General features: G+C 38.5%; 1 protein-coding gene across 1 annotated transcript in view; it reads left to right on the forward strand.

Annotated features, from left to right (window-relative positions):
* The first annotated feature begins 20,713 nt into the window (after nucleotides 1-20,713).
* The window catches only part of LOC124288529, a 58,732-nt gene continuing 56,109 nt past the window's right edge, over nucleotides 20,714-23,336 (forward strand). Inside the window, exon 1 of the mRNA XM_046725049.1 lies at nucleotides 20,714-20,765. Coding sequence (XP_046581005.1) covers nucleotides 20,729-20,765 — 37 coding nt within the window. The 5' untranslated portion in view covers nucleotides 20,714-20,728. The remainder of the gene's footprint in view (nucleotides 20,766-23,336) is intronic.

A 23,336-nucleotide genomic window follows, 5' to 3' on the forward strand; every position in this document is an offset into this window, starting at 1 on the left:
AAACATCACTGCAAACACAACGTCAAACATCATGTCAAAGTCAAACATGTGTATTGTACAAACGGCCTCCGCCCCGTATACATTGGAGGTATACAAATATATTATGTTGCAAAAAGTAGTCATTTGTGTTCCAAACAGTGAATGACGTTACGTGTAATAAATTACGTTACAAATAGGGAACGACGATGGATCTACAAAACTATATATCAAATTATTACGTTTTATAAGGGCATTATTACATGTTGGTCAGTTGATGAAACAAGTAATTTAAAAGCTAATGAAGATGGCTTCCATAGACAACATTTAGGTAAATATTTCGTACGCAAATCTTCATAAAAAGGACATACAAGTAAAAATGCATTTCATGTTCCACATCTGTCAGTTACCACAGCAAAAACACAGCCAACAGCAAAACAAGAACAATATGTGACAGCATACACCAGAGAAAATATCGCCGCAAACATCACATCAATTATCACAGCAAAAATAAAACGAAATACCATGGTAGCAAACGCCAAATCGAACATAACAGCAATTATCACAGAAAACGTCACAGTGAAACTACAGCAAACATCAAACCGAACCAAAGAATAACAGTTGTTCCCAGATTGTCGTGGAACAGCTCACTTAGAGACATATGTCACACTGAACGTGATCACGCATAAACATAAGTTATACAATAAACTTTGTAGGAGACATTTCTTATTAGTATGGAAAGTGTTTTGTTGCTTAATTTGTGAATCTCTTGAGCTTCATGTTCTGTAGCTCTGCGCTGAACCTGCAACAACTCGACATCGGACAAAGACGTCCTTGGTACTTCAGTGATGTTTTCGTCTAAATAGAATATCACTTGCATCGTCCAAAAGAAGATTAATTAAATAAAGAACATATGAAAATGTCTTCGTTATCTTTTTTCAAAGAGCATATTTATGTCTATTTTAACTAATTGCATGTACATCTCAGACAAACAAAATTCATAGATTTGTTATATAGGTGTAGAGACAATAACATTTTCAGTCGATGAATTTCAGTAAAATTTCAAATTGGATTTTTATTTGTAGAACCTTTACATTCAGATTTATTGTTTGAAGAATGTGAGCGTTTTATGTCATTGATATAGAACGCCCATGCCAGCGATCAGTGCAACTGACAACCTGTGTCTGAATATCAGGGATCCTGGTGTGTGAGGTTCCTTTATATACCAGTCGAATATAGAACAGGAATATTTTTATAAACACAATTAGCCACATTTGAAGCACCACAACAGGTTCTGGTTATTGCATTCACTCGCATTGACAAACCACGCCCAGTATTTTATCGGCTGTCAGTCATGTTATGACATTGACACATTGGTCCACAGGTCCACTCTATTGGTCCACACTATTGGTCGGAATCTATCATATGATCGTTTCAACGGTTTAAACCTATGGCAACGTCTGTTCTCGCTGCCCAACCCTCTTATGTGTATGTAATTTTCCATATGTACTTTGTGTTATTAAAGAAACATACAGATAAAATACACTTAAATTATCTTAGTAAATTATCAAAACTGAATTTTTCAATTCATTGCAATGTTGAAATGAAATTCCGCTTTTTTCCGTTACATGTTTTAGTATCTCTGAAGTATAATTCTGAAGCCATTATGTGGATATTCTATATATGTTTGTGCCGACTGTTAGGTCTACTGGGTGTGCCCGAGTCGTCATTGTGCCACATGTCTGCAACTATTGACATTACAAGTTACAATAAACCACTCCTGTCAAATGTCTTGCTTTTGTACAAAGCATAACGCAAACTGCTTGAGGCACAGGTTATAAAGAAAATATTGCCGTTAAAAATGCGTGGAATATTCCTCCCGTCATGATTAAGACAGTACATTTACAGTCAAAATATTGTATTCGAATGACTGAGCATATCTCGTTTTTAAAATTCAGGAAAAAGTGTTGTTTTTTATGAAAATATAAACTGATAAGATAACTTATATTAATTTGTTAGAAAGTTCGATGCTAATATATATTTTTGTAAGTATTTTATTAAAAGTTTACCAAAATAGAAGCGAGAAAAACACTGACCTTAATCCTAAAAATATACTAAAAGCGGAGTCTGTTGCGTGATTCCGACTATGTCGTTAGCAATTGTTCATGAATCTCTGTGATGATACCCGTGAAGAATTGATCTTCAGTAACCCATGCTTGTCCTAAGAGGCGACTAACGTGATTGGGTGGTCAGGCTCGCTGACTTGGTTCACACATGTCATCGTATCACAATGAGGTTTTGTTTTATTCCTTATAGTGTTATGCGGCAGTGTAATTCATTGTGAAATAGTTATGTAATTGTACTACATTGTTTCCCTTAAGGTTCAGTAGTAGGCAAGGACGTGCCAGTACTACATGTAAACTGGGAGCTTTGATTATATGGAAACTTATAGAACATCAGAATAATTCAGTTAAGTCAAGAAAGATTTGGAATTCTAAACATTGTTATTTCTTTGCATTATTTTGTTTTGATTTGTAAATCTAGCTAGAATTTAGAAGCATTTAGAAGTTGGACAAACATGAATGCATGACACGTTTTATGATAACAACTTTTTTCTATTCATTATCACTACGTTTCAGAGCTACTTCTTGCTCCTTCATTCACCTGGTGATAACAACTTCTTTTTATTCTTTATCACTACGTTTCAGAGCTACTTCTTGCTCCTTCATTCACCTGGTGATAACAACTTCTTTTTATTCTTTATCACTGCGTTTCAGAGCTACTTCTTGCTCCTTCATTCACCTGGTGATAGCAACTTCTTTTTATTCTTCATCACGACATTTTCAGAGGTAATTTCATTCACCTGATGAAGGAGCAAGACTTAGCTCTGAAACTAATGGTATAAAATAACTTTGTTGGATTCACACCGAATTCTCTGACCTGTTCGTACTGACTTCTGGAAACTTTTGGTTTCAACTTGAAAATCGGCATGTAACACTAGATTCAGCACAAAGGATCATGATGTAGCTTGAATAATAATGAGTGTAAGCTAAATTCCCTCATTGACCCCTTTCGCATGAAACGTGTACGGCGTTCCTGTACTGTGCCCTTTGACAATACTGACGCCATTGTAACATTCATGTTTATCAAAATGCTCATGCTAATCAAAACTGTTTGCATGCCTAATCTGCACTTATCCTCTATATTTGTGATTATGTGTCATATTATACCGGCTGGATGAGACGTCGTCCGCTGGTCTGTTCAGCTCACACTGAACTTACAGTCTGTTGGGATATATTTTAATCTTACAAAAATGGTAAAAGAAAAAATCAAAAAATCTTTTGAGACGTATGAAAGTGAGTGAGTTCTGTTTTACGCCGCACTCAGCAATATTCCAGCTATATGGCGGCAGTATGTATTAATCGAGTCTGGACCAGACAATCCAGTGATCAACAGCATGAGCATCGATCTACGCAGGTTCATTATGATTCCATCAAGTTTTGATGCCTTAACATTTTTTGGCAGGAGCACCTACATTCTATACCACGAGTCAAACAGATCATAGGGTCAAGTGAAAGTTACAATGTTGTCATGCTATCAACCATTTCGTTCCAAGTGTTTTTGCCTTGCCTGCGCATGTGTTTTGACGGGTGCCACCTGTTGGACAATATAGGATCGACTTAAGCTTGTCGCGAACCCTTTGCACTGTTTGATAGTGATTCATTAACCCACCCATACATTATAGACGGAACCACATAAGCGACTGGGATTGTGGCACAGATTTTGTATGTCTATGGAGAGGGTTTTGTCGCTTTTCTTTACGTGCCAAATGCATAATTTAGTAAAGAAAACTTGAGGTCTCGGTGAAGCTCTCGGTCTTACTGACGTATTAGTGTGCTTTATGTCTTGGTACAGTTAAGGCAGTCAAAGTTCTAAGTCATTTCTGCTTTGTGATACTGCGAACATTTATATAGCGGTCTATTTTTAACATATACTGAATTATGCAAATGAACTAGCAGCAACATAAAGAAACATTAACAGAAATGGTTGGCCATTGGCTGTCGGACGGGCCAATCGGATGTTTCATACGTTCAAAAGGCGTGATAGAACCAGCCATCATAGCAAACGTCATACATATGCCTGGTGAGAAAGTTAAAAAAGTTTGTATGTGAAATGAAGGAATGTCACGATCTTGTAATTCTTTTATAAATGGTTGAGACAAGTTTTTGTATGTTTTTGAAAAGAAATGCTGCTGTCATCCATAAGGTGGTTTCAGCTGCTGATACAGCACACGACATCACCAGCAATGGGGACCAGCGTTATCATACCTTCTTCATCATTCAGCAAGCCCCATACGTATACAGTTGAAGCCCTCCAAACCGGCATTCGTGATGTACTTACAAGTCGTTTACTTTAACTAGGCGTGCATGTCATATGCATTTCGTCATTGATACCTTGGCTTTTGTAATAGTGTTTTGTGCAGCATCAGCCAACATAAAGTAATCAATAATAATACTAATAATTTGTATCAATCGAATAAAATGTATATGGTATATATTATACTGATAAATCTACAAACTGACACGCTTCAACTCTCAACAATTTTCACTCAACTCCTTCTGTAAATCTTGGGATTGGTATACAATATAATGTTTTACAAAGTAAATATTTGCTTTCATACAAAAGCATAGTGCACAAAGCGACAAAATGCAACCTTCTACAGTAATGACAGTTTTCTTCCAGAAAGCAGAGTTTGTTGTGCGTTAAGGCTCTGTCATACTGATGCGTTTATGCTTCCCTGCCAATCATTGATGAGACCTGGTGTTCGTGAAAACGTGACAGTATCCTGTGCCAGTCTCAGACGTCTTTGGTCACCAATCCCGAGATGCCAATAACGAAACACCAATAAGCGTTTCACATATAGCTACCAATAGTTAGTTTTATTTGAAATTGATACAACAGACATATTCTGCCATTTTTTCGACAAAAAATCTTCATGCAATAACAAAGTGTATGGATGTTTGGCACACTATGCTTAATGCATTAACCTGTCAAACTGACGCATAGCTTCCCATGCTTGTCGTAAGAGGCGACTAACGGGATCGGGTGGTCAGGCTCGCCGACTTGGTTCATACATGTCATCGTATCCCAGTTGTATTGTATTGATCGATGTTCGTGCTCCATTTTATCCCAAGGGTGTTCGATAGGGGACAGGTCCGGAGAAACAGCTGGCCAGGTGAGTACCGGAATGTTCTACTGTCTCAGGACATTTGTCACAACATGAGCGACATGTGGACGGGTATTGTCTTGAAGCGTGAAGCTACGTCTCTGTCCTTGAATGAACGGCTGAACATGAGGCCACATGATCTCATCTCTGTATTGCAGACCTGTCAGATTGCCATTGACAATGACAAGTTGTGTCCGACCATGAGATGTGATGCTTCCCCATACCATAATGCTCCCGCCATCAAAATGTCGACGTTGAACAACGCACACGTCAGCATACCGTCCACCTCGCCGTCTTTACACCCTTGCCCTGCCATCTGAGCTGTCCAGATGAAATCTTGGCTCGTCAGTGAACAAAACACCATCCCAGTCTTGTCTCCTGTACCGTAAATTATGTCTGCACTAGGCAAGACGTGCCCTGTCGGTGACGTTGGAGCAAAATTGGACGTATTGCAGGCCGTCGGACCAGATTTTGCGTTCTCTCAGTCGGTTCTGTACAGCCCTGTTACTGAATAGACGTAAGCCAGGAATCGTTCAAACAGTCTGGAATCGATTCCTTAGATGGATCAGCCGAATGTGGTTGTCTTGCTGACGTGACGGCACTCGTGGACGGCCGGGCCTAAGCAAATCTCTCGTGTTCCCATCATGTCGAAAACGTCTCCATAGAGATGGGATAGTGTTTGGATGGACACCAAAATGTCTCGCCACTACATTTTGAGCCATTCCAGCCTCCAACACATCCACGGCGCGGAGACGCTGATATTCTGTAAGCTGTGGCATGATTTACACGCAGTTGAGGTTGAATTTATCGTGTTAATTCAGAAGCAATAGGTGTCATCACTGATTTTCAGTCATGCATTCATATAATTTTCACAGGTATGTTTTGCTTTACACCAAACAGAATTTGTTTCTGAAGATACTCAAAACTGGGTATTTGTTTGCGCCGACATCCTATATTTAACAGAGATTTCGTTTCTTCATGTCCATTGTACAATAAACTATTATACCGTTTTACTTTTTCAATATTATTATATAATATGCATAACTGTGTAATATTTAACCATCAATAAATAAGCCGTTTCCATTCATGAATGTTTCGGTATTATAACTGTTTTGAAGTCCGTTACAATGAGCAGGTCTTGTGAAAAAACTCGGAGGAAAGTACGCCTTCGCGGTCATCACGTCCATGTGGAAGTAGATAGTCTGGTGACAGTATAAAGTTACATCCCTCAAGCAGAATAAATGTGTGAAACATATTGAAGTCGATGAATAAACTAATTACTTTTTTGCCGATGGCTAATGCTTGCAAAATCATCTTTTAAAATGTGTACTGCTTTTCTACAGGTATATAATTGCAGTCCCTTTTGATATTCGCTCACAGCTATTCGGATGAACAACGCTGTTAGATGGATAAAAGGGTATGTGAGTTACAGGACGATATAAGGTAGCAAATTCTATGGGAGACTTCCACTGAAGTGTTTTCTTTTTCCGACAGCTTCGTTTCATGGCTTTTATGCAGACGGAAATAAAGTAATTTGTCTCATGGACCATTACATTGTCAGCATTTGGTAGTCATAGGAGCTGTAACTTAATTAAGGATGAGTTAACCATTTTTCTTTACCTCCTTTCTCGCACCTTCAGTAAGTTACATACACTGAGCGAAAGTAACCCTTCCAAATATCTACTCTTGTGAATAAATAAATGTAAATTCAAACCTTTGATCTTCAGATAACCAGTACCCCGTAATTTCGGGTACTCAGTGTAACTCTCTCTTAAGTAAGCATGCTTAATTCGTATAAAGAATTATTGGAGCATAAGCATTTTGTTTGGATATATGTGCGTAGTTTTCAATCGTTTTATACAGGATAGTTAATCATTTAAGGCCACAAGCCTACAACAAACACTTGAAAGGATAATGATTAGAAGATACAGGTGGACCTTGCAGCCTATTGATTAAGCTGTCTTAGCGCTAAGATTGACGTTAAGGTAAAGGTGTCGTAGTGAAAAGCATCTAAGCTATGTCGATTCTCAAGGTGACTTAGTGCTAAGATTGACGTTAAGGTAAAGGTGTCGTATCAAAAGCATTTAAGCTATGTCGATTCTCAACGTGGCTTAGTGCTAAGATTGACGTTAAGGTAAGGGTGTCGTAGCGAAAAATATATAAGCTAAGTCGTAACTCAACGTGGCTTAGTGCTAAGATTGACGTTAAGGTAAAGGTGTCGTAGCGAAAAATATCTAAGCTATGTCGATTCTCAATGTGACTTAGTGCTAAGATTGACGTTAAGGTAAAGGTGTCGTAGCGAAAAGCATCTAAGCTATGTCGATTCTCAAGGTGACTTAGTGCTAAGATTGACGTTAAGGTAAAGGTGTCGTATCAAAAAGCATCTAAGCTATGTCGATTCTCAAGGTGGCTTAGTGCTAAGATTGACGTTAAGGTAAAGGTGTCGTATCAAAAAGCATCTAAGCTATGTCGATTTTCAAGGTGGCTTAGTGCTAAGATTGACGTTAAGGTAAAGGTGTCGTAGCGAAAAGCATTTTAGCTATGTCGATTCTCAACGTGGCTTAGTGCTAAGATTGACGTTAAGGTAAGGGTGTCGTAGCAAAAAATATATAAGCTAAGTCGTTTCTCAAGGTGGCTTTAGTGCTAAGATTGACGTTAAGGTAAAGCTATGTCGATTCTCAAGGTGACTTAGTGCTAAGATTGACGTTGAGGTAAAGGTGTCGTAGCGAAAACATCTAAGCTATGTCGATTCTCAAGGTGGCTTAGTGCTAAGATTGACGTTAAGGTAAAGGTGTCGTATCAAAAAGCATATAAGCTATGTCGATTTTCAAGCTGGCTTAGTGCTAAGATTGACGTTAAGGTAAAGGTGTCGTAGCGAAAAATATCTAAGCTAAGTCTATTCTCAAGATGGCTTAGTGCTAAGATTGACGTTAAGGTAAAGGTGTCGTATCAAAAAGCATATAAGCTATGTCGATTTTCAAGCTGGCTTAGTGCTAAGATTGACGTTAAGGTAAAGGTGTCGTATCAAAAAGCATCTTAGCTATGTCGATTCTCAAGGTGGCTTAGTGCTAAGATTGACGTTAAGGTAAAGGTGTCGTATCAAAAAGCATATAAGCTATGTCGATTCTCAAGGTGGCTTAGTGCTAAGATTGACGTTGAGAACAAGGTGCCGTTGCGAAAAACATCTAAGCTTACTCGATTCTCAAGATGACTTAGTGCTAAGATTGACGTTAATTCAAAGGTGTTGCAGCAAAAAACATCTGAGCTAAGTCTATTCTCAAGATGGCTTAGCGCTCAGATATCGTAGGTTTGCAACAAAAATGGAGAAAGGGTGTCGTGGCTGTCCTGAACGTGTCATATGGATCTATTACAACTTCGGCAGACCTGTTTGGAGGGCTTCTCGATAGAAAAACAACAACCAACCCTAACAAGAATATATTCTGGTATGGGACGTGTCAGCTGGGGGACTAGATAACACAAAGATACTGGCTAAATTGGCACGCATCGAGAATAGACCACCTGGTGTCTCATACATGTATATGGGGAGTGTGTGTGTGTGTGAGTGTGTGTGTGTGTTTGTGTGGTAACTGGTCACCTAAACGATTTCATATTTGATCTAGTGTGGCCTAAGCTATTTAAATAAAACTTAAAATAGAACAAATTTCATAATTAGAAGGAACAACTTGTACTCCTCGCAGAAATTCATGCCGGTTGGATCAGATACGTACAGGTTTCACAATATGATTTCACAAGTCAGTGTCTTGTCGACTCATGGAAGCAATGTTGGTATTACAGTTACCAAAATGTGTCTGACAAAATTAATTTCATGGCCATAATTTCTTTTTGTATTAGACAAAGCTAAACTACTGAACTACAAAAAAAACATATTGCCGTTAAAACAGGATTTTCCGCTCATCGTGATCATGGCGGTACATTGTTCTATCAGATAAACTGCATCGACTATCTGACAGATCTTCTTTTCAAATGCAGGTAAAATATCAAATATCAAAAATATAAACTCAGATTTCTGACATATGTATGTATAAACTGCGATACCAACTATCATTTACAATGGTTTCATCTACGAAAGTATAATGTCTCCCATGGTGATAGAGCTGGAAAATTGCTGAAACCACACGGCGTAAAACTTTTTTCATCCAGGTAAGGGTTACCAAACTAAAACTGTCAAAATCATTTATAAATTATAAGAAATGTTTATTTAGCAGATTCCGTGGTATACTAAAAACATGTGTTTATGAATAAATATCACATAGTGACAATGCTAGGTGATTCCGAGGTCATCGGACGCACCCAGTCCCATGGTGAGAATACCATGTTGTGAGACGAGCCTGCTGATATGCTATGAATATATAATCATCTTGTTTCATGCTTGTCTGTCTCACAACATATAGGATAGGAATCATAATAAAAATTCTATACACAGATAATGCAATATGCATGCATGTATTGGTTATCGTTAGCGATGAATAGACATGACAGGGTTGATTCTGAAGTAAAGCTATTCTAATCTGGGGACACATTCAGTGTTTGATTTGACAGTCTCAGATTGAATTGGAACAGCGTTCCGGTGACGACAGTCAAGGGCTCCACCCAGGTATTTAAACAGGTAGTGTCCGGGTAAACAGAGGCATCCTGAAGGCCCCCATGGTTCCCAGGGCCAATGTCTCAATTGATATTCAAATGTGTATTGGGTGTCTCAATATACGGTATATGTAAGCAGGAACGCGCAGTTCAGGCCAAATACAGTAAACGATATTGATACTAAACTCAAAGGGACAACTTATGCTAGTTCCTTTTAACCCTAGTTCGTTACATGCATTTATATTGAAATATACTGACTGACTTAGTATGGTTTTACGCCGTTTTTAGCAATATTCCAGCAATATCACGGCGGGGGACACCAGGACATGAAATGGGCTTCACACATGGTACCCATGTGGGGAATCGAACCCGTTTAAATATACAGTGGGTCGGACTAAAAATACAGTTCGTTATAAGGGTGTTCGTTATAAACGTATTTTAGTGCACAGAACTGTTCTGCCAGTGTACTCTTGTGATATCAAGGAGACTAAGAATCAGTTCGGGATTGTTGACATGTCGAGGACATTTCAAAATTTGAGGTGTCATTGACAACGTGTCCAATGCAGTCCCTTTTGTTAGAGTTGTAAGATACATTCTTTTATTGCTGGGCGGCGGGGTAGCCTACTGGTTTCAGGTGTCCCCCGCCATGATATTGCTGGAATATTGCTAAAAGCAGCGTGAAACTAAACTCATTCACTCACTCCTTTATAGCTTCAGGTAAACAGTTGACTAGCCTTTGCATGTATTTATGACAGATGAGACCCGTGGCGCAGGGTACCCCCATCTTTCTGCGGGCAAGACCAGGAATTAGTTTGCTGACACACTAAGGTAAAACCTCCTGGTCGAGTATCCTGGTAATTTTATCGCGTTAACTTTACATCGGAATACGTTAGTTCGGGTTAGATGCAGCGATGCTCGAATGATCCAGTTTCCATTTCAATCATGCTCTCGTAATTAGTGTCTATGCTTGTTTACGATAACCGTCACACTAATTATGTTTTCATATTTGAAAGAGCAGTTTGTTTCCAAATGTTCACCATCTTGTCCTTCAAAGACCTTGTCTTGGTTTTCTAATTTTTCACTTTCGCTCAGATGTTCTTAGGCAAATTCCGCGGTCAATGCAATAAGTTTTCTTATTGTGATGAAAGGATTAATTTATAAGCTATACAGTTTTATAAACGCTCAAGCATTCGATTCCAGAGGGATGTGAATTTTAATTCTTCTCTAAATTGTTTAGACTGATGCCCATGATTTCAATCACTTGATTGTCTGGTGCAGACTTTATCATGATGGAAAACATCATGATGGAATATTGGAATTATTAAAGAACCCCCCAAAACATCTCATTGTTCGCACTACAACACCTGTTACTTAACGATAATACGACAGGCAACGCCGCTAAAATGTTTTGAATTGTTTAAAATTACACTATATATCTGATATTCATATTCAACGCCTTATGAATTACATTAGTACATCACAGTGACCTGAAAATCAAACCTGTGACAATATAATTTTTTCCATAAGTACTAAATTTAAAGTGCACGGTGGGGTATGTCATGCCTCTGTAACACCGACGTGGGAATTTAATATTTATCTCCTGGGAATCAGCCAGATTATATCTTCTGAAATAGTTAGGTTGGTATTGGAGCGGAGAGACGAGACCACACCCTCCCTTTACGTCAACATTAGTGTCTGGGTGAAAGCAACTGAATGGCATTGGAGCTTCCGATGTAGTCGACGATGATCTCGCTCGTGCTTATGAGAACCAAACAGTTGCCGCCCTGTTCATGTTATAATTTGTTCTGACTGAGTTGTTTAACCAGTGTTGCATGACGGTTGTTTTGTCAACAGCTTTACGATAAAAAGTAATAATAATAATATTGTAATAATATAGTTTCTAATGGTGACATGTGTACAAACAGATAGAATGCATACATATTCATTTTTAAAACACCGGGCCATTACTGGTAGAAAAGACACCTGGCATAAGATTACAAACAACATTTACAAACATTCTTTTTAAAAGAACACATTCATCCCCTTACACACCTTAGCTTAAACAAGTCAGACAAACACTCACACCCAACCACGCCTCCGCACCTTCACAGCCTTCACACCTTCACTCTTTAATCCAGTAAGGTTACTGTTATAAAGTGTAATCAATATAATAATAAGTTCGGAGCAAATATTGGAAATACGACACTGTCAGGTAATTACAATAATAATAATGATAATGCTATTAATAAAGCGCCTGTTTCCACTCACCTGTGCATGTCCAATGCACTAACATTAGATTATATATATTTTATGAAGACGTCACTCGTATAAACCTGTGATAATGTATTTATATTTATGATTTGTTTGAGGATACATTTTATGTATTCAGTAGACCAAGGAAACAAAACGCCCATGTTTGATATCGGCTCGGTGGGATGTACTTGATGTTGTAGGCGGGAGCACATGCTTTATATTAATAAATATCTTATTCATGAGACAACATGTAATAATTGGATTTGTGATTAGTTGTGGTGGGAACCGACACGGTTATTATTAAATGTTTTGGATTTTTCCTTTTGGAAGAATATATTTCATGTCACTGTTGAAGGGCTGTGGCACAAATGTATCCTTAGAATCAGGATAATTCTTCGGGCATATATCAGAAATAGTTGGACTATTTCAACGATTTTACCTGCCTGTTTTTACCTGCCTGAAATAATATTATCCATTCTAAGGATGTCTCGTATACCCATCAACTACTGTTTAGAGACCAGCTTCTACCATACATAAGATGGTGTGTTCGTGTCATGAAACTAGAGAGTGACACATTTGTCGGCAGTATATGTTAACTGGACATGTGTGTGAGTGAGTGAGTTTAGTTTTACGCCGCTGTTAGTAATATTCCAGGAATATTAAAGCGGGGGACACCAAAATTCACACATTGTACCCGTGTGGGGATCGAACGCGGATCATTGGCGTGACGAGTGAACGCTTTACCCATTAGGCTACCCCACTGCAACACGAAACTGAAGATCCCGAGCTGCAACATTAAATAGGCTGTTGTATAATCTTCTTCCGCGTGGTCATTGATGAGGCCGTGCGTGATGTGACTGTCGAGGTCTCAACTCATGAGTCAATGAGTTTAGTTTTACGCCGCACTCAGCAATATTCCAGCTATATGGCGGCGGTCTGTAAATACTCGAGCCTGGACCAGACAATCCAGTGATCAAACAACATTCATGAGCGTCGATCTACGCAATTGGGAACCGATGACATGTGTCAACCAAGTCAGCGAGCCTGACCATCCGATCCCGTTAGTCGCCTCTTACGACAAGCATGGGATACTGAAGATCAATTCTAACCCGGATCTTCACGGGTCCCGTACCTCATGAAGCGTGTTAATTGTTAATTGTGTTGTATATTGTTTCTATCCTGAACTGACTGTAGCAGGTATAACTATAGTCTGTTTGCAGTGAAAACGCACCGATGAATTTCACTTTAAACAAAAAAGTAAATCGACTAAAGTGAAATTAAGATTTCGAATCCTCATAATTTTACCTTGTCAATTGAACATTTATACATTTATTTACAGAATTATATTCAACTGAGGATAAAAGTTGTTTAACAAACGATCATAGTTTCAAATAGCTATTATTGGTTTCTATTACAAAGGGGTATGCACATTAAATGAAACACAGAGAACATGTAGGTTTGGTTTAAGTTACCACACGTGCATTTGTTTCACTGTTCCAACTACCGCGCTTACCTTGTCATCATGGGGTTAACCTCTCTGGTCATGTGGCAAGGCGTTCGACTTCGGATCATTGAAGAATTTGGGAATGCGACATTTAGGCAAGAAGGCTTCAGTTGTGCTTCCCTTCGTTTTGATCTCTCTCTTTATACATTTCTGCTTGGACGGGTAAAATCAAAACAAGGAATTTTGGATGAGAAGTTTGGATCCTTCAAATCTATCGATAATCTGATTTCGTTGAATATTGGTCAAACATCCTATTGTTCTGTTGATTTACCCAACTGTGATACCGCCTGTGAATATTCGTTTAAAGTGACGTCTTACAGTCAGTCAAATGGTGTCCGATACAATTTCTTATTTTGACATGTTCAGTATGTTCCCGTTCTTTTTTAGGTGGAGAGTTGACTCTACTTGAAGTAGAAATTTCCTATTATAATGGGAATTATTGGAGTGATTATAATTTACATATATTTGCAATTAGATAAATTTATTCCCTATTGGTTGTACCTGAAAATTATAAAATGAATGTAATCATTTTTAGCTTCCAATAGACTGAATTACGGACCTCATTATTGAATTAAAATTTAAATATGTATTTGTCAAAATATTTTTTGTCTTGAATATTATCATTCATTTATCTGAAATTCATTGTGTAGAACAAGCACAATAAACTGTGCGTTGAATTATTGCATATTTCAGTAAAATAATTGATTTCAGAAGTAAATATAATGTTTGAATGTTCATAGTATAAACTGAATATGGCTATCGCCCCTTTGAATCAATATTATGACACGAATTATCATTCTATTTTCGTATTTATTCATATTATAATATTTCGTCCAGAAAACGTCAACAGGAATGCGACAAAAAGGTTGTGGGTCGTGCAGCAATAAGGTTTGTTTGATTGTTGTTTTATGCCGTATTCAGCCATACTCCAGCTATATGACGGCGGTCTGTAAATAATCGAGTCTGGACCAGACAATCCAGTGATCAACAGCATGAGCATCGATCTACGCAACTGGGATACGATGACATGTGTCAACCAAGTCAGTGAGCCTGACCATCCGATCCCGTTAGTCGCCTCTTACGACACGCATGGGTTGCTGAAGACAAATCTTTACCCGATCTTCACGGGTAATAACTGCTTGTCTAGCGCAGTGGGAACGTGATGTGTAACTTGGGATTTCGAGTACGATATAACATGCAGTGACTGTATTGCAAGTCACTCCTGGATATTTGATATGCTCATGTGCTTTGTCCGTGCAAGTCAGTAATCAGAAAGGTTATATACCAACGGTAATAATAGAACGGGTGGGGCTTGTGTTGTATGTTTGCGGTTGAACGATGTCACTGTTTCGTATCGCCGTGTACGGTTATTTTTGAAGTAATGATCAAATACAGTCTGTAAATTTTTAATGTTGAGGTATTTATTTATAAGAAATGACTTCGATACATGTATGTGTTTGCTTTTGAGGAATGCGCACACTTTATGGCAATCCGCTGTGAGTATTTACACAGTGTGCACACTCGAATACGTGTATACCTCCATGAAGGCAAAACAATATTGGTGGAAAACACACCGAGGGATATACTCGGGGTAACTGATACGAACTGGACCATGTGGTCCTCAACACGGACCATCTCATTACTGCTGTTTAATGTAAACTGTTGTCACGTTGAAGAAAGATGATTGTTATATTGACCCAGCTGCTTGTAACCTAATGTGATACTGATTGAGCGTGAGTGCGATTGTGATTGAATGTGAAAGTGATTGAATGTGAAAATGTCTTAATGAGGGTGTGAATTCATTTTTAGTACAATCGCCCAAATCCACTTTTTACATTACTTTTAAATCTGTTTTGAATGCAGAGCAACACCTCCACGATATTAATCTCAGAAAATTCCACGTTTCATTATCCAGAATTAGATGCTCTTCACATGATCTTATGAACGAGAAGGGCAGATATTATAACATTCCAAGAGAAAACAGATTGTGCAAATTTTGTGCATTAAATGTAATTGAAAATGAGTTCCACTTTTTGCTGTTATGTCCTTACTACACTGATTTAAGGAAAAATATCTACCACAATATTACCATTCATATCCTACCCTGTTTAAATTTAATTTGTTAATAAACTCCAATAATACAACTTAATTTCGCAAACTTGGTATGTATTATATCTACCATACTTTTGCACATAGAAAACAACGTCTGCAAACATTGTGATTGTATGCCATTATCGTTATCATACTTTGTACTATAGGCCTGTGGCCTCTTCCGTACTGGAATAAAGACAGAGAATATGGCTTAATGTTAAAATTACTTTATAATTATGAGGGTGTAAATGTGGCTTAATGTTAAACATACTGACTGTTAGTGTGAGTGTGACTTAATATGACATGACTGAAGGTGAGTGTGAGTGTGACGTAATATGACATGACTGAAGGTGAGTTTGATGATTGAATGTGAAAATGACTTAATGAGGGTGTGACTGTGGCTTAATGTTAAAAATACTTTATGTGGGTGTATGGTGGGGATCTGTAAATAATCGAGTCTGGACCAGACAATCCAGTGATCAACAGCATGAGCATCGATGTAACTGGGATACGATGGCATGTGTCAAACAAATCAGCGAGCCTGACCAACCGATTCCGTTAGTTGCCTCTTACGACAAGTATGGGTTACTGAAGATCAATTCTAACCCGGATCATCACGGGTCTCAGCAATAAGGACTACGCCTGAAACAAACACGAAGATCTCGTGTTCGCTAAACTGCAAGCCACTCAGGACGACCGAATGAGCACAATACTAGGAAATGTTGTATGTTATGCAGTTGAACCAGGATAAATGCATTCTTCTCAACAAACATCCTTTGTTTCACCATAATCTCCGCCGCATATCAATTTCCGTTCCACGTTCCAAAGTGCACCATTCTCTTCCGGATTCCTAACATGAAAATGCGAATACCAGTGTTTTACCACTACTCTTTAGTTGGTCATGGGCAGTAGATGTCAACTTGACATATGCGTGACATTTAGTTTTCCGCCGATTTTATCAATATTTCAGCAACATCACGGCGGGGACACAAGAAATGGGCTTCAAGCACTGTATTTCATGTGGGAAATCGAACCCGGGTTTTTGACGCGACGAACGAACGCTTTAACCACTACGCTACCCAACCGCCCCTACGCGACACATGCGCTATACTCGAATTAACATTAGTGAAATTATTGGAAATCGAGTGAGGAAATTGTCAATAGGCACCAAGGATATGACTGTACTGCATTTCAGTTCAAATTGGCGGTGGGATAGCCAAGTTGATGCAGCGTTCCATCTTCACGCCCAAGGTTCAAGTTCGATTCTCCACACGAATTCAATTTGTGAAGCCTACATCAGGCCACTTGTTGTGAGATTACTGCAATATTACTAAAAGCGGTATAAATTCATCTCCACTCAAAGGCGTGGCTATAACAGCATGTTAAGACCGCCTAGGTATTTGCCACTTCTGTGACCTTCAGACATGTTCCATTAGTTGAAAATATTATCATAGAATAACGTCCTGCCAAAAAAATGCTCACTACAAATTCTATATTTGCTCTGTTCAACAAATAATATTGATCTATAAACACATAGCATTTAGGAACGATGAAAGTATCCTTTCAAGAAGCAAAAAGATGGTTCACAATGCATTTCAACATTCCCGCACTAACAGAAGTTAAATTAAATATTTGCAAATAGTCAAAATGGCAACGTATATCTTAGAGAGTTATACGCCCTTGCCATCCATGGGGTGTCATCTTTACAAATTCAGTCTCAAATGGAATAGACAGCTTGGTGCCTGTACTGAGATCGGGTGTGTCGGTAATGTTTATCTGCTTTATCTTACAACCAGTTAAATGTCTTTACAGAATAAAACCCATATTTTGAGGTATGTAAAATGTTTGAGTTGGTTTGTAAAGAGCCAGGAATATTGTCAGCTTGTACTTTTATTGCATGTTTTACTATTTTTAATCTGGCATCTGGTATTCAGTAGTGTTCAAATTGAGTGTGCATCTGTTATACACTAGTGTTTAAATTGAACGTGCATCAGGTATACACTAGAATTCAAATTGAACGTACCTGATTTTCAATATAGTTCAAATTGAACGTGTATCTGATATATTTAATAGCATCAAATTGAACGTGCATCTGGTATTCAATAGTGTTCAAATTGAACGTGTACCTGAGCTGGTTTTCAATAGTGTTCAAATTGAACGTGTATCTGATATCTTTAATAGTATCAAATTGAACGTCCATCTGGAATTCAACAGTATTCAAATTGAACGTGTACCTGGCATACAATAGTGTTTAAATTGAACGTGCATCTGGTATACAATAGAATTTAAAGTGAATGTGTACCTGGTTTTCAATTGTGTGTAAATTGAACGTGTATCTGATATCTTTAACAGCATCAAATTGAACGTGCATCGGGTATTCAATAGTGTTCAAATTGAACGTGTACCTGGTATACAATAGAATTTAAAGTGAATGTGTACCTGGTTTTCAATTGTGTATAAATTGAACGTGTATCTGATATCTTTAACAGCATCAAATTGAACGTGCATCTGGTATTCAATAGTGTTCAAATTGAACGTACATTTGGTATGCAATAGTGTTGAAATTGAACGTGTACCTGGTATCTTTGATAGTATTAAATTGAACATGCATCTGGTATTCAATAGTGTTCAAATTGAGTGTGCATCTGTCATACACTAGTGTTTAAAACGAACGTGCATCTGGCATACAATAGAATTCAAATTGAAAGTGTACCTGGTATTCAATAGTGTTCAGATTGAACGTTCATCTGGTATACAATAGTGTTCAATAGTGTTCAGAATTCAAATTGAACGTTCATCTGGTATACAATAGTGTTCAAATTGACTGTGCATCTGTCATACACTAGTGTTCAAATTGAACGTGCATCTGGTATACAATAGAATTCAAATTGAGCGTGTATCTGATATCTTTAATAGTAATTATGAAATTGAACGTGCACCTGGTATTCTACAGTATTCAAACTGAACGTGTACCTGGTATTCAATAGTGTTCAAATTGAACGTTCATCTGGTATACAATAGTGTTCAAAGTGAACATGCGCCTGGTTATACTATAATATTCGTACAATAATCTTTACAAAACAATAAGGCCCATCACTTCTAAAACACCATTACGCGATATGGATCGTTTACTAAAATTTCTATACTTCAGTCGTTGTCGAAGTCTTAAAATCATATTGCAAAACAGGGTTCTCGTTTCTGTATAATATTTATTGCAACTATATTCCGGTTGCAAATAATGAGTTTGAGCAGCTCCCGTGTTTTGTTCTATTAGTATTCTTGAATAAGTAAGCCGATTAAAGATATAAAATAGCTGGGGATGAAATGATATGTGAGCTTTCTAATAGTTAAGGATGTTTAAATATCCTGTTCAGCACATGAAAGAGTACCCCCCATCAACTTAGTTATTCTAGATCCGTTTAGAAAGTGCATAACATGACTGGCCGAACCAAACACCCCCTCTCCCCAGTTTCCTGCTTTGTTGAGAAGAACGATGAAGGGACGTGATATATGTAGCAAGCAATCTTAAACCAGAACACAGTGAAGTATTAGTTGCAAGGTACAAGGGTCCAGCATATGGAGAATGAAGGTTGCGCTACATTACCATAGGCTCCAGCATACAGGTCGAGAAGACTGAACGTCATCAGTTTAGGATCCCGTATAACAACAGTGAAGACTGAACTACACCACACTAGGGTCCAGTATACCATCAGTCAAGTCTGAACGACGTCACAAAAGGGTCCAGCATACCAACAGTCAAGTCTAAACGACGTCACACTAGGGTCCAGTATACCGACAGTCAAGTCTGAACGACGTCACACTGGGGTCCAGTATACCGACAGTCAAGTCTGAACGACGTCACATTAGGGTCCAGCAGACCCACAGTCAAGTCTGAACGACGTCACACTAGGGTCCAGCATACCCACAGTCAAGTCTGAACGACGTCACACTCGCATCCAGCATACCCACAGTCAAGTCTGAACGACGTCACACTAGGGTCCAGTATACCGACAGTCAAGTCTGAACGACGTCACACTCGGGTCCAGTATACCGACAGTCAAGTCTGAACGACGTCACACTAGGGTCCAGCATACCCACAGTCAAGTCTGAACGACGTCACACTAGGGTCCAGTATACCGACAGTCAAGTCTGAACGACGTCACACTAGGGTCCAGCATACCCACAGTCAAGTCTGAACGACGTCACACTAGGGTCCAGTATACCCACAGTCAAGTCTGAACGACGTCACACTAGGGTCCAGCATACCCACAGTCAAGTCTGAACGACGTCACACTAGGGTCCAGCATACCCACAGTCAAGTCTGAACGACGTCACACTAGGGTCCAGCATACCACAGTCAAGTCTGAACGACGTCACACTAGGGTCCAGTATACCGACAGTCAAGTCTGAACGACGTCACACTAGGGTCCAGCATACCAACAGTCAAGTCTGAACGACGTCACACTAGGGTCCAGCATACCCACAGTCAAGTCTGAACGACGTCACACTAGGGTCCAGCATACCGACAGTCAAGTCTGAACGACGTCACACTAGGGTCCAGTATACCGACAGTCAAGTCTGAACGACGTCACACTCGGGTCCAGTATACCGACAGTCAAGTCTGAACGACGTCACACTAGGGTCCAGCATACCCACACTAAAGCCTGAACGACGTCACACTAGGGTCCAGCATACCATCAGTCAAGTCTGAACGACGTCACACTCGGATCCAGCATACCCACACTAAAGTCTGAACGACGTCACACTAGGGTCCAGGATACCAACAGTCAAGTCTGAACGACGTCACACTAGGGTCCAGCATACCCACAGTCAAGTCTGAACGACGTCACACTAGGGTCCAGCATACCCACAGTCAAGTCTGAACGAAGTCACACTCGGGTCCAGCATACCAACAACCAAGTCTAAAGTACGTCACACTAGGGTACAGCATACCAACAGTTAAGTCTAAACTGCGCCACACTAGCCTGAACTACACCGCCGCAGGATCCACCTTACCGTGGTCAAGCATACCACCAGAGGATCCAGTATACCGGCAGTTTAGAGTGAACCACTCTATGGATTCCAACAAGTCGACAGAGAAAGCTGTGTTCGGTGAGTTGAAGTTTTACTACCGATTCCGTGAGTGAGTGAGTGAGTGAGTGAGTGAGTGAGTGAGTGAGTGAGTGAGTGAGTGAGTGAGTGAGTGAGTGAGTGAGTTTAATTTTACATGGCATTTAACAATATTCCAGCAATATCACGACGGGGACAAATGGGTTTCAACAACATTCATAGATTCCAATACTGTAATCACGATGGACCCAACTGCACAGTTCATTTCCAACACTTACTTTCACGCCTATCAACATGAGAGCCAACACCAGATAATATGCAAAGATAACCCTAACTATAACATTTGTGTATGATAGTCGTAATACTAACGTATCCAAATGGTAGATCCCGACTAACAAACACATTCACGACCACAAAATCAATTATAACTTACAAAATTCACGCAAAGAGACAGTATGCCATCGAGAGCCTTTTTAAAAAGAAAACCCCAACATATTCTGGAATTAAAAGGCACTCAAGCCTCATGCGAACATATTCCGATTTGTAATCGATAATACGTTAGGCGTAACACTATGTGACACTCATGTAGTCTTAGGGAAAGCATGACTTATGTCAGTCTTATCTCACACATTCCACGTTACTGAATACCTGAAATATTCCTCTCTCAGTTTATGGATTTTAATTGCATGTCTTATTTGTCAAAGGAGAAAACGAACTCTATGACGTATTTGTTGACTTTAGAAACGCATTCGTCTCTGCGAATCGTATTAATCTCTTGAATTATTTGTAATGATATGGTATACCTAGATAAAATGTTCAGAGAACTTTAAGCCTCTATACTCCGGTGGAAGTGTCTGTAAGATGCAATGAGGGTGTATGTAGTGAACATTTTGACTATCCTGTTGGTTTAAAGCAAGGTTGTATACTAAGCCCCCTTTTTTCAACTTTATAAAATAATATTAATGAAAATATTTACAACGCGCCTTTTCCAGGCTAGATATCCTGCTCAAAGCGTAAAACCTTATCATTATTACTCTGGAATTATCAATGAATCATTTATGGAAATATCAGACAATTGAAAATCTGACGATTATTCTCTAATGTACTTGAGAATAGTATTGGCGATGTTTTCAGATGATATAACAATTATACTGGTATCTGACGTAGTATCTGAGTAACAAAACATAATATTTCAGAATAGCATGTGGATGTATGAGGTTTAATAGTAAATCTAGACAAAAATTAATTCTCTCTTCAAACGATGTAAGGTTACCGAAAGAAATATAGGTTATCACGCGAGTGTAATTAATGTAGAATTGTTAAAAATGTGCAATAGATTAGAACCTTTTTCTCTTCAAACGATGTAAGGTTACCGAAAGAAATATAGGTTATCACGCGAGTGTAATTAATGTAGAAATGTTAAAAATGTGCAATAGATTTAGAACTTTTCTCTCTTCAAACGATGTAAGGTTACCGAAAGAAATATAGGTTATCACGCGAGTGTAATAAATGTAGAAATGTTAAAAATGTGCAATAGATTTAGAACTTTTCTCTCTTCAAACGATGTAAGGTTACCGAAAGAACTATAGGTTATCACGCGAGTGTAATAAATGTAGAAATGTTAAAAATGTGCAATAGATTTAGAACTTTTCTCTCTTCAAACGATGTAAGGTTACCGAAAGAACTATAGGTTATCACGCGCGTGTAATAATTAATGTAGAAATGTTAAAAATGTGCAATAGATTTAGAACTTTTCTCTCTTCAAACGATGTAAGGTTACCGAAAGAAATATAGGTGTGTGTTTTGGGTTGGTTAATATCCGGCATTAGGAATGAACATTGTATTCAGCGAGCCTTGAATATATAGTGTTTATTCCTAATGCAGGATATTAATCAACCCAAAACACACGAGTGTGATAACCTATATATTCATCATACAATGTCATTACTTTATAATTTAAATAAAATACTTTTTCAATTGCCACAAATCATGTAACTTAACTTTGTGGAATGTGCAGATATTTATGACGTCACTAATATGTGCGTAGTAATACGTTACGTCACAAGCTCGGTGACACAATTGTTTACTGATCACTCAATTGACTGCGTTAGGTCATTTAGTTCCCAGTAAGGTTTATGTTAAAACACGTATTGTCGTAGCACGTATTGTCGTCAACAAACCTTAGCTTACGTTTGAAAAATAGCAACAAAATTGTGTGGAACTTCAGAAACCTTCAAGTAACCTTTTGAACAACAAATACATTTTAATGTTCGCGAGACGCTGACACTGACTCTAGTGACAGTCGGTCGGGGAACTGGCATTGGTGTCTTCGTAAGCCTTCGTAATCAACGCCATCTATCACTACCAAACATGAATTTTCTTGGATAAAAGCGCTGATAATACCCTAACCACGGCCGTCAATCATAGTGGTTTACACTGTGAAAGTAGTCCCTATAATTTACATATGACCTCTCTAATTTGCATCGATATCCGTATATGACCCCAAAGGATACCGAAAATATAGGTTGGCTTTATCCTGCCGAGAACGCTATCCATTGTATGATAAATTTGAATATATCTATCTATAACATTTATTGAATGAGAGAAAGTTTT

The sequence above is a fragment of the Haliotis rubra genome, unplaced genomic scaffold (genome assembly GCF_003918875.1).
Source record: "Haliotis rubra isolate DU_JTF1 unplaced genomic scaffold, ASM391887v1 Scf42, whole genome shotgun sequence".
Taxonomy (NCBI): Eukaryota; Metazoa; Mollusca; class Gastropoda; order Lepetellida; family Haliotidae; genus Haliotis; species Haliotis rubra.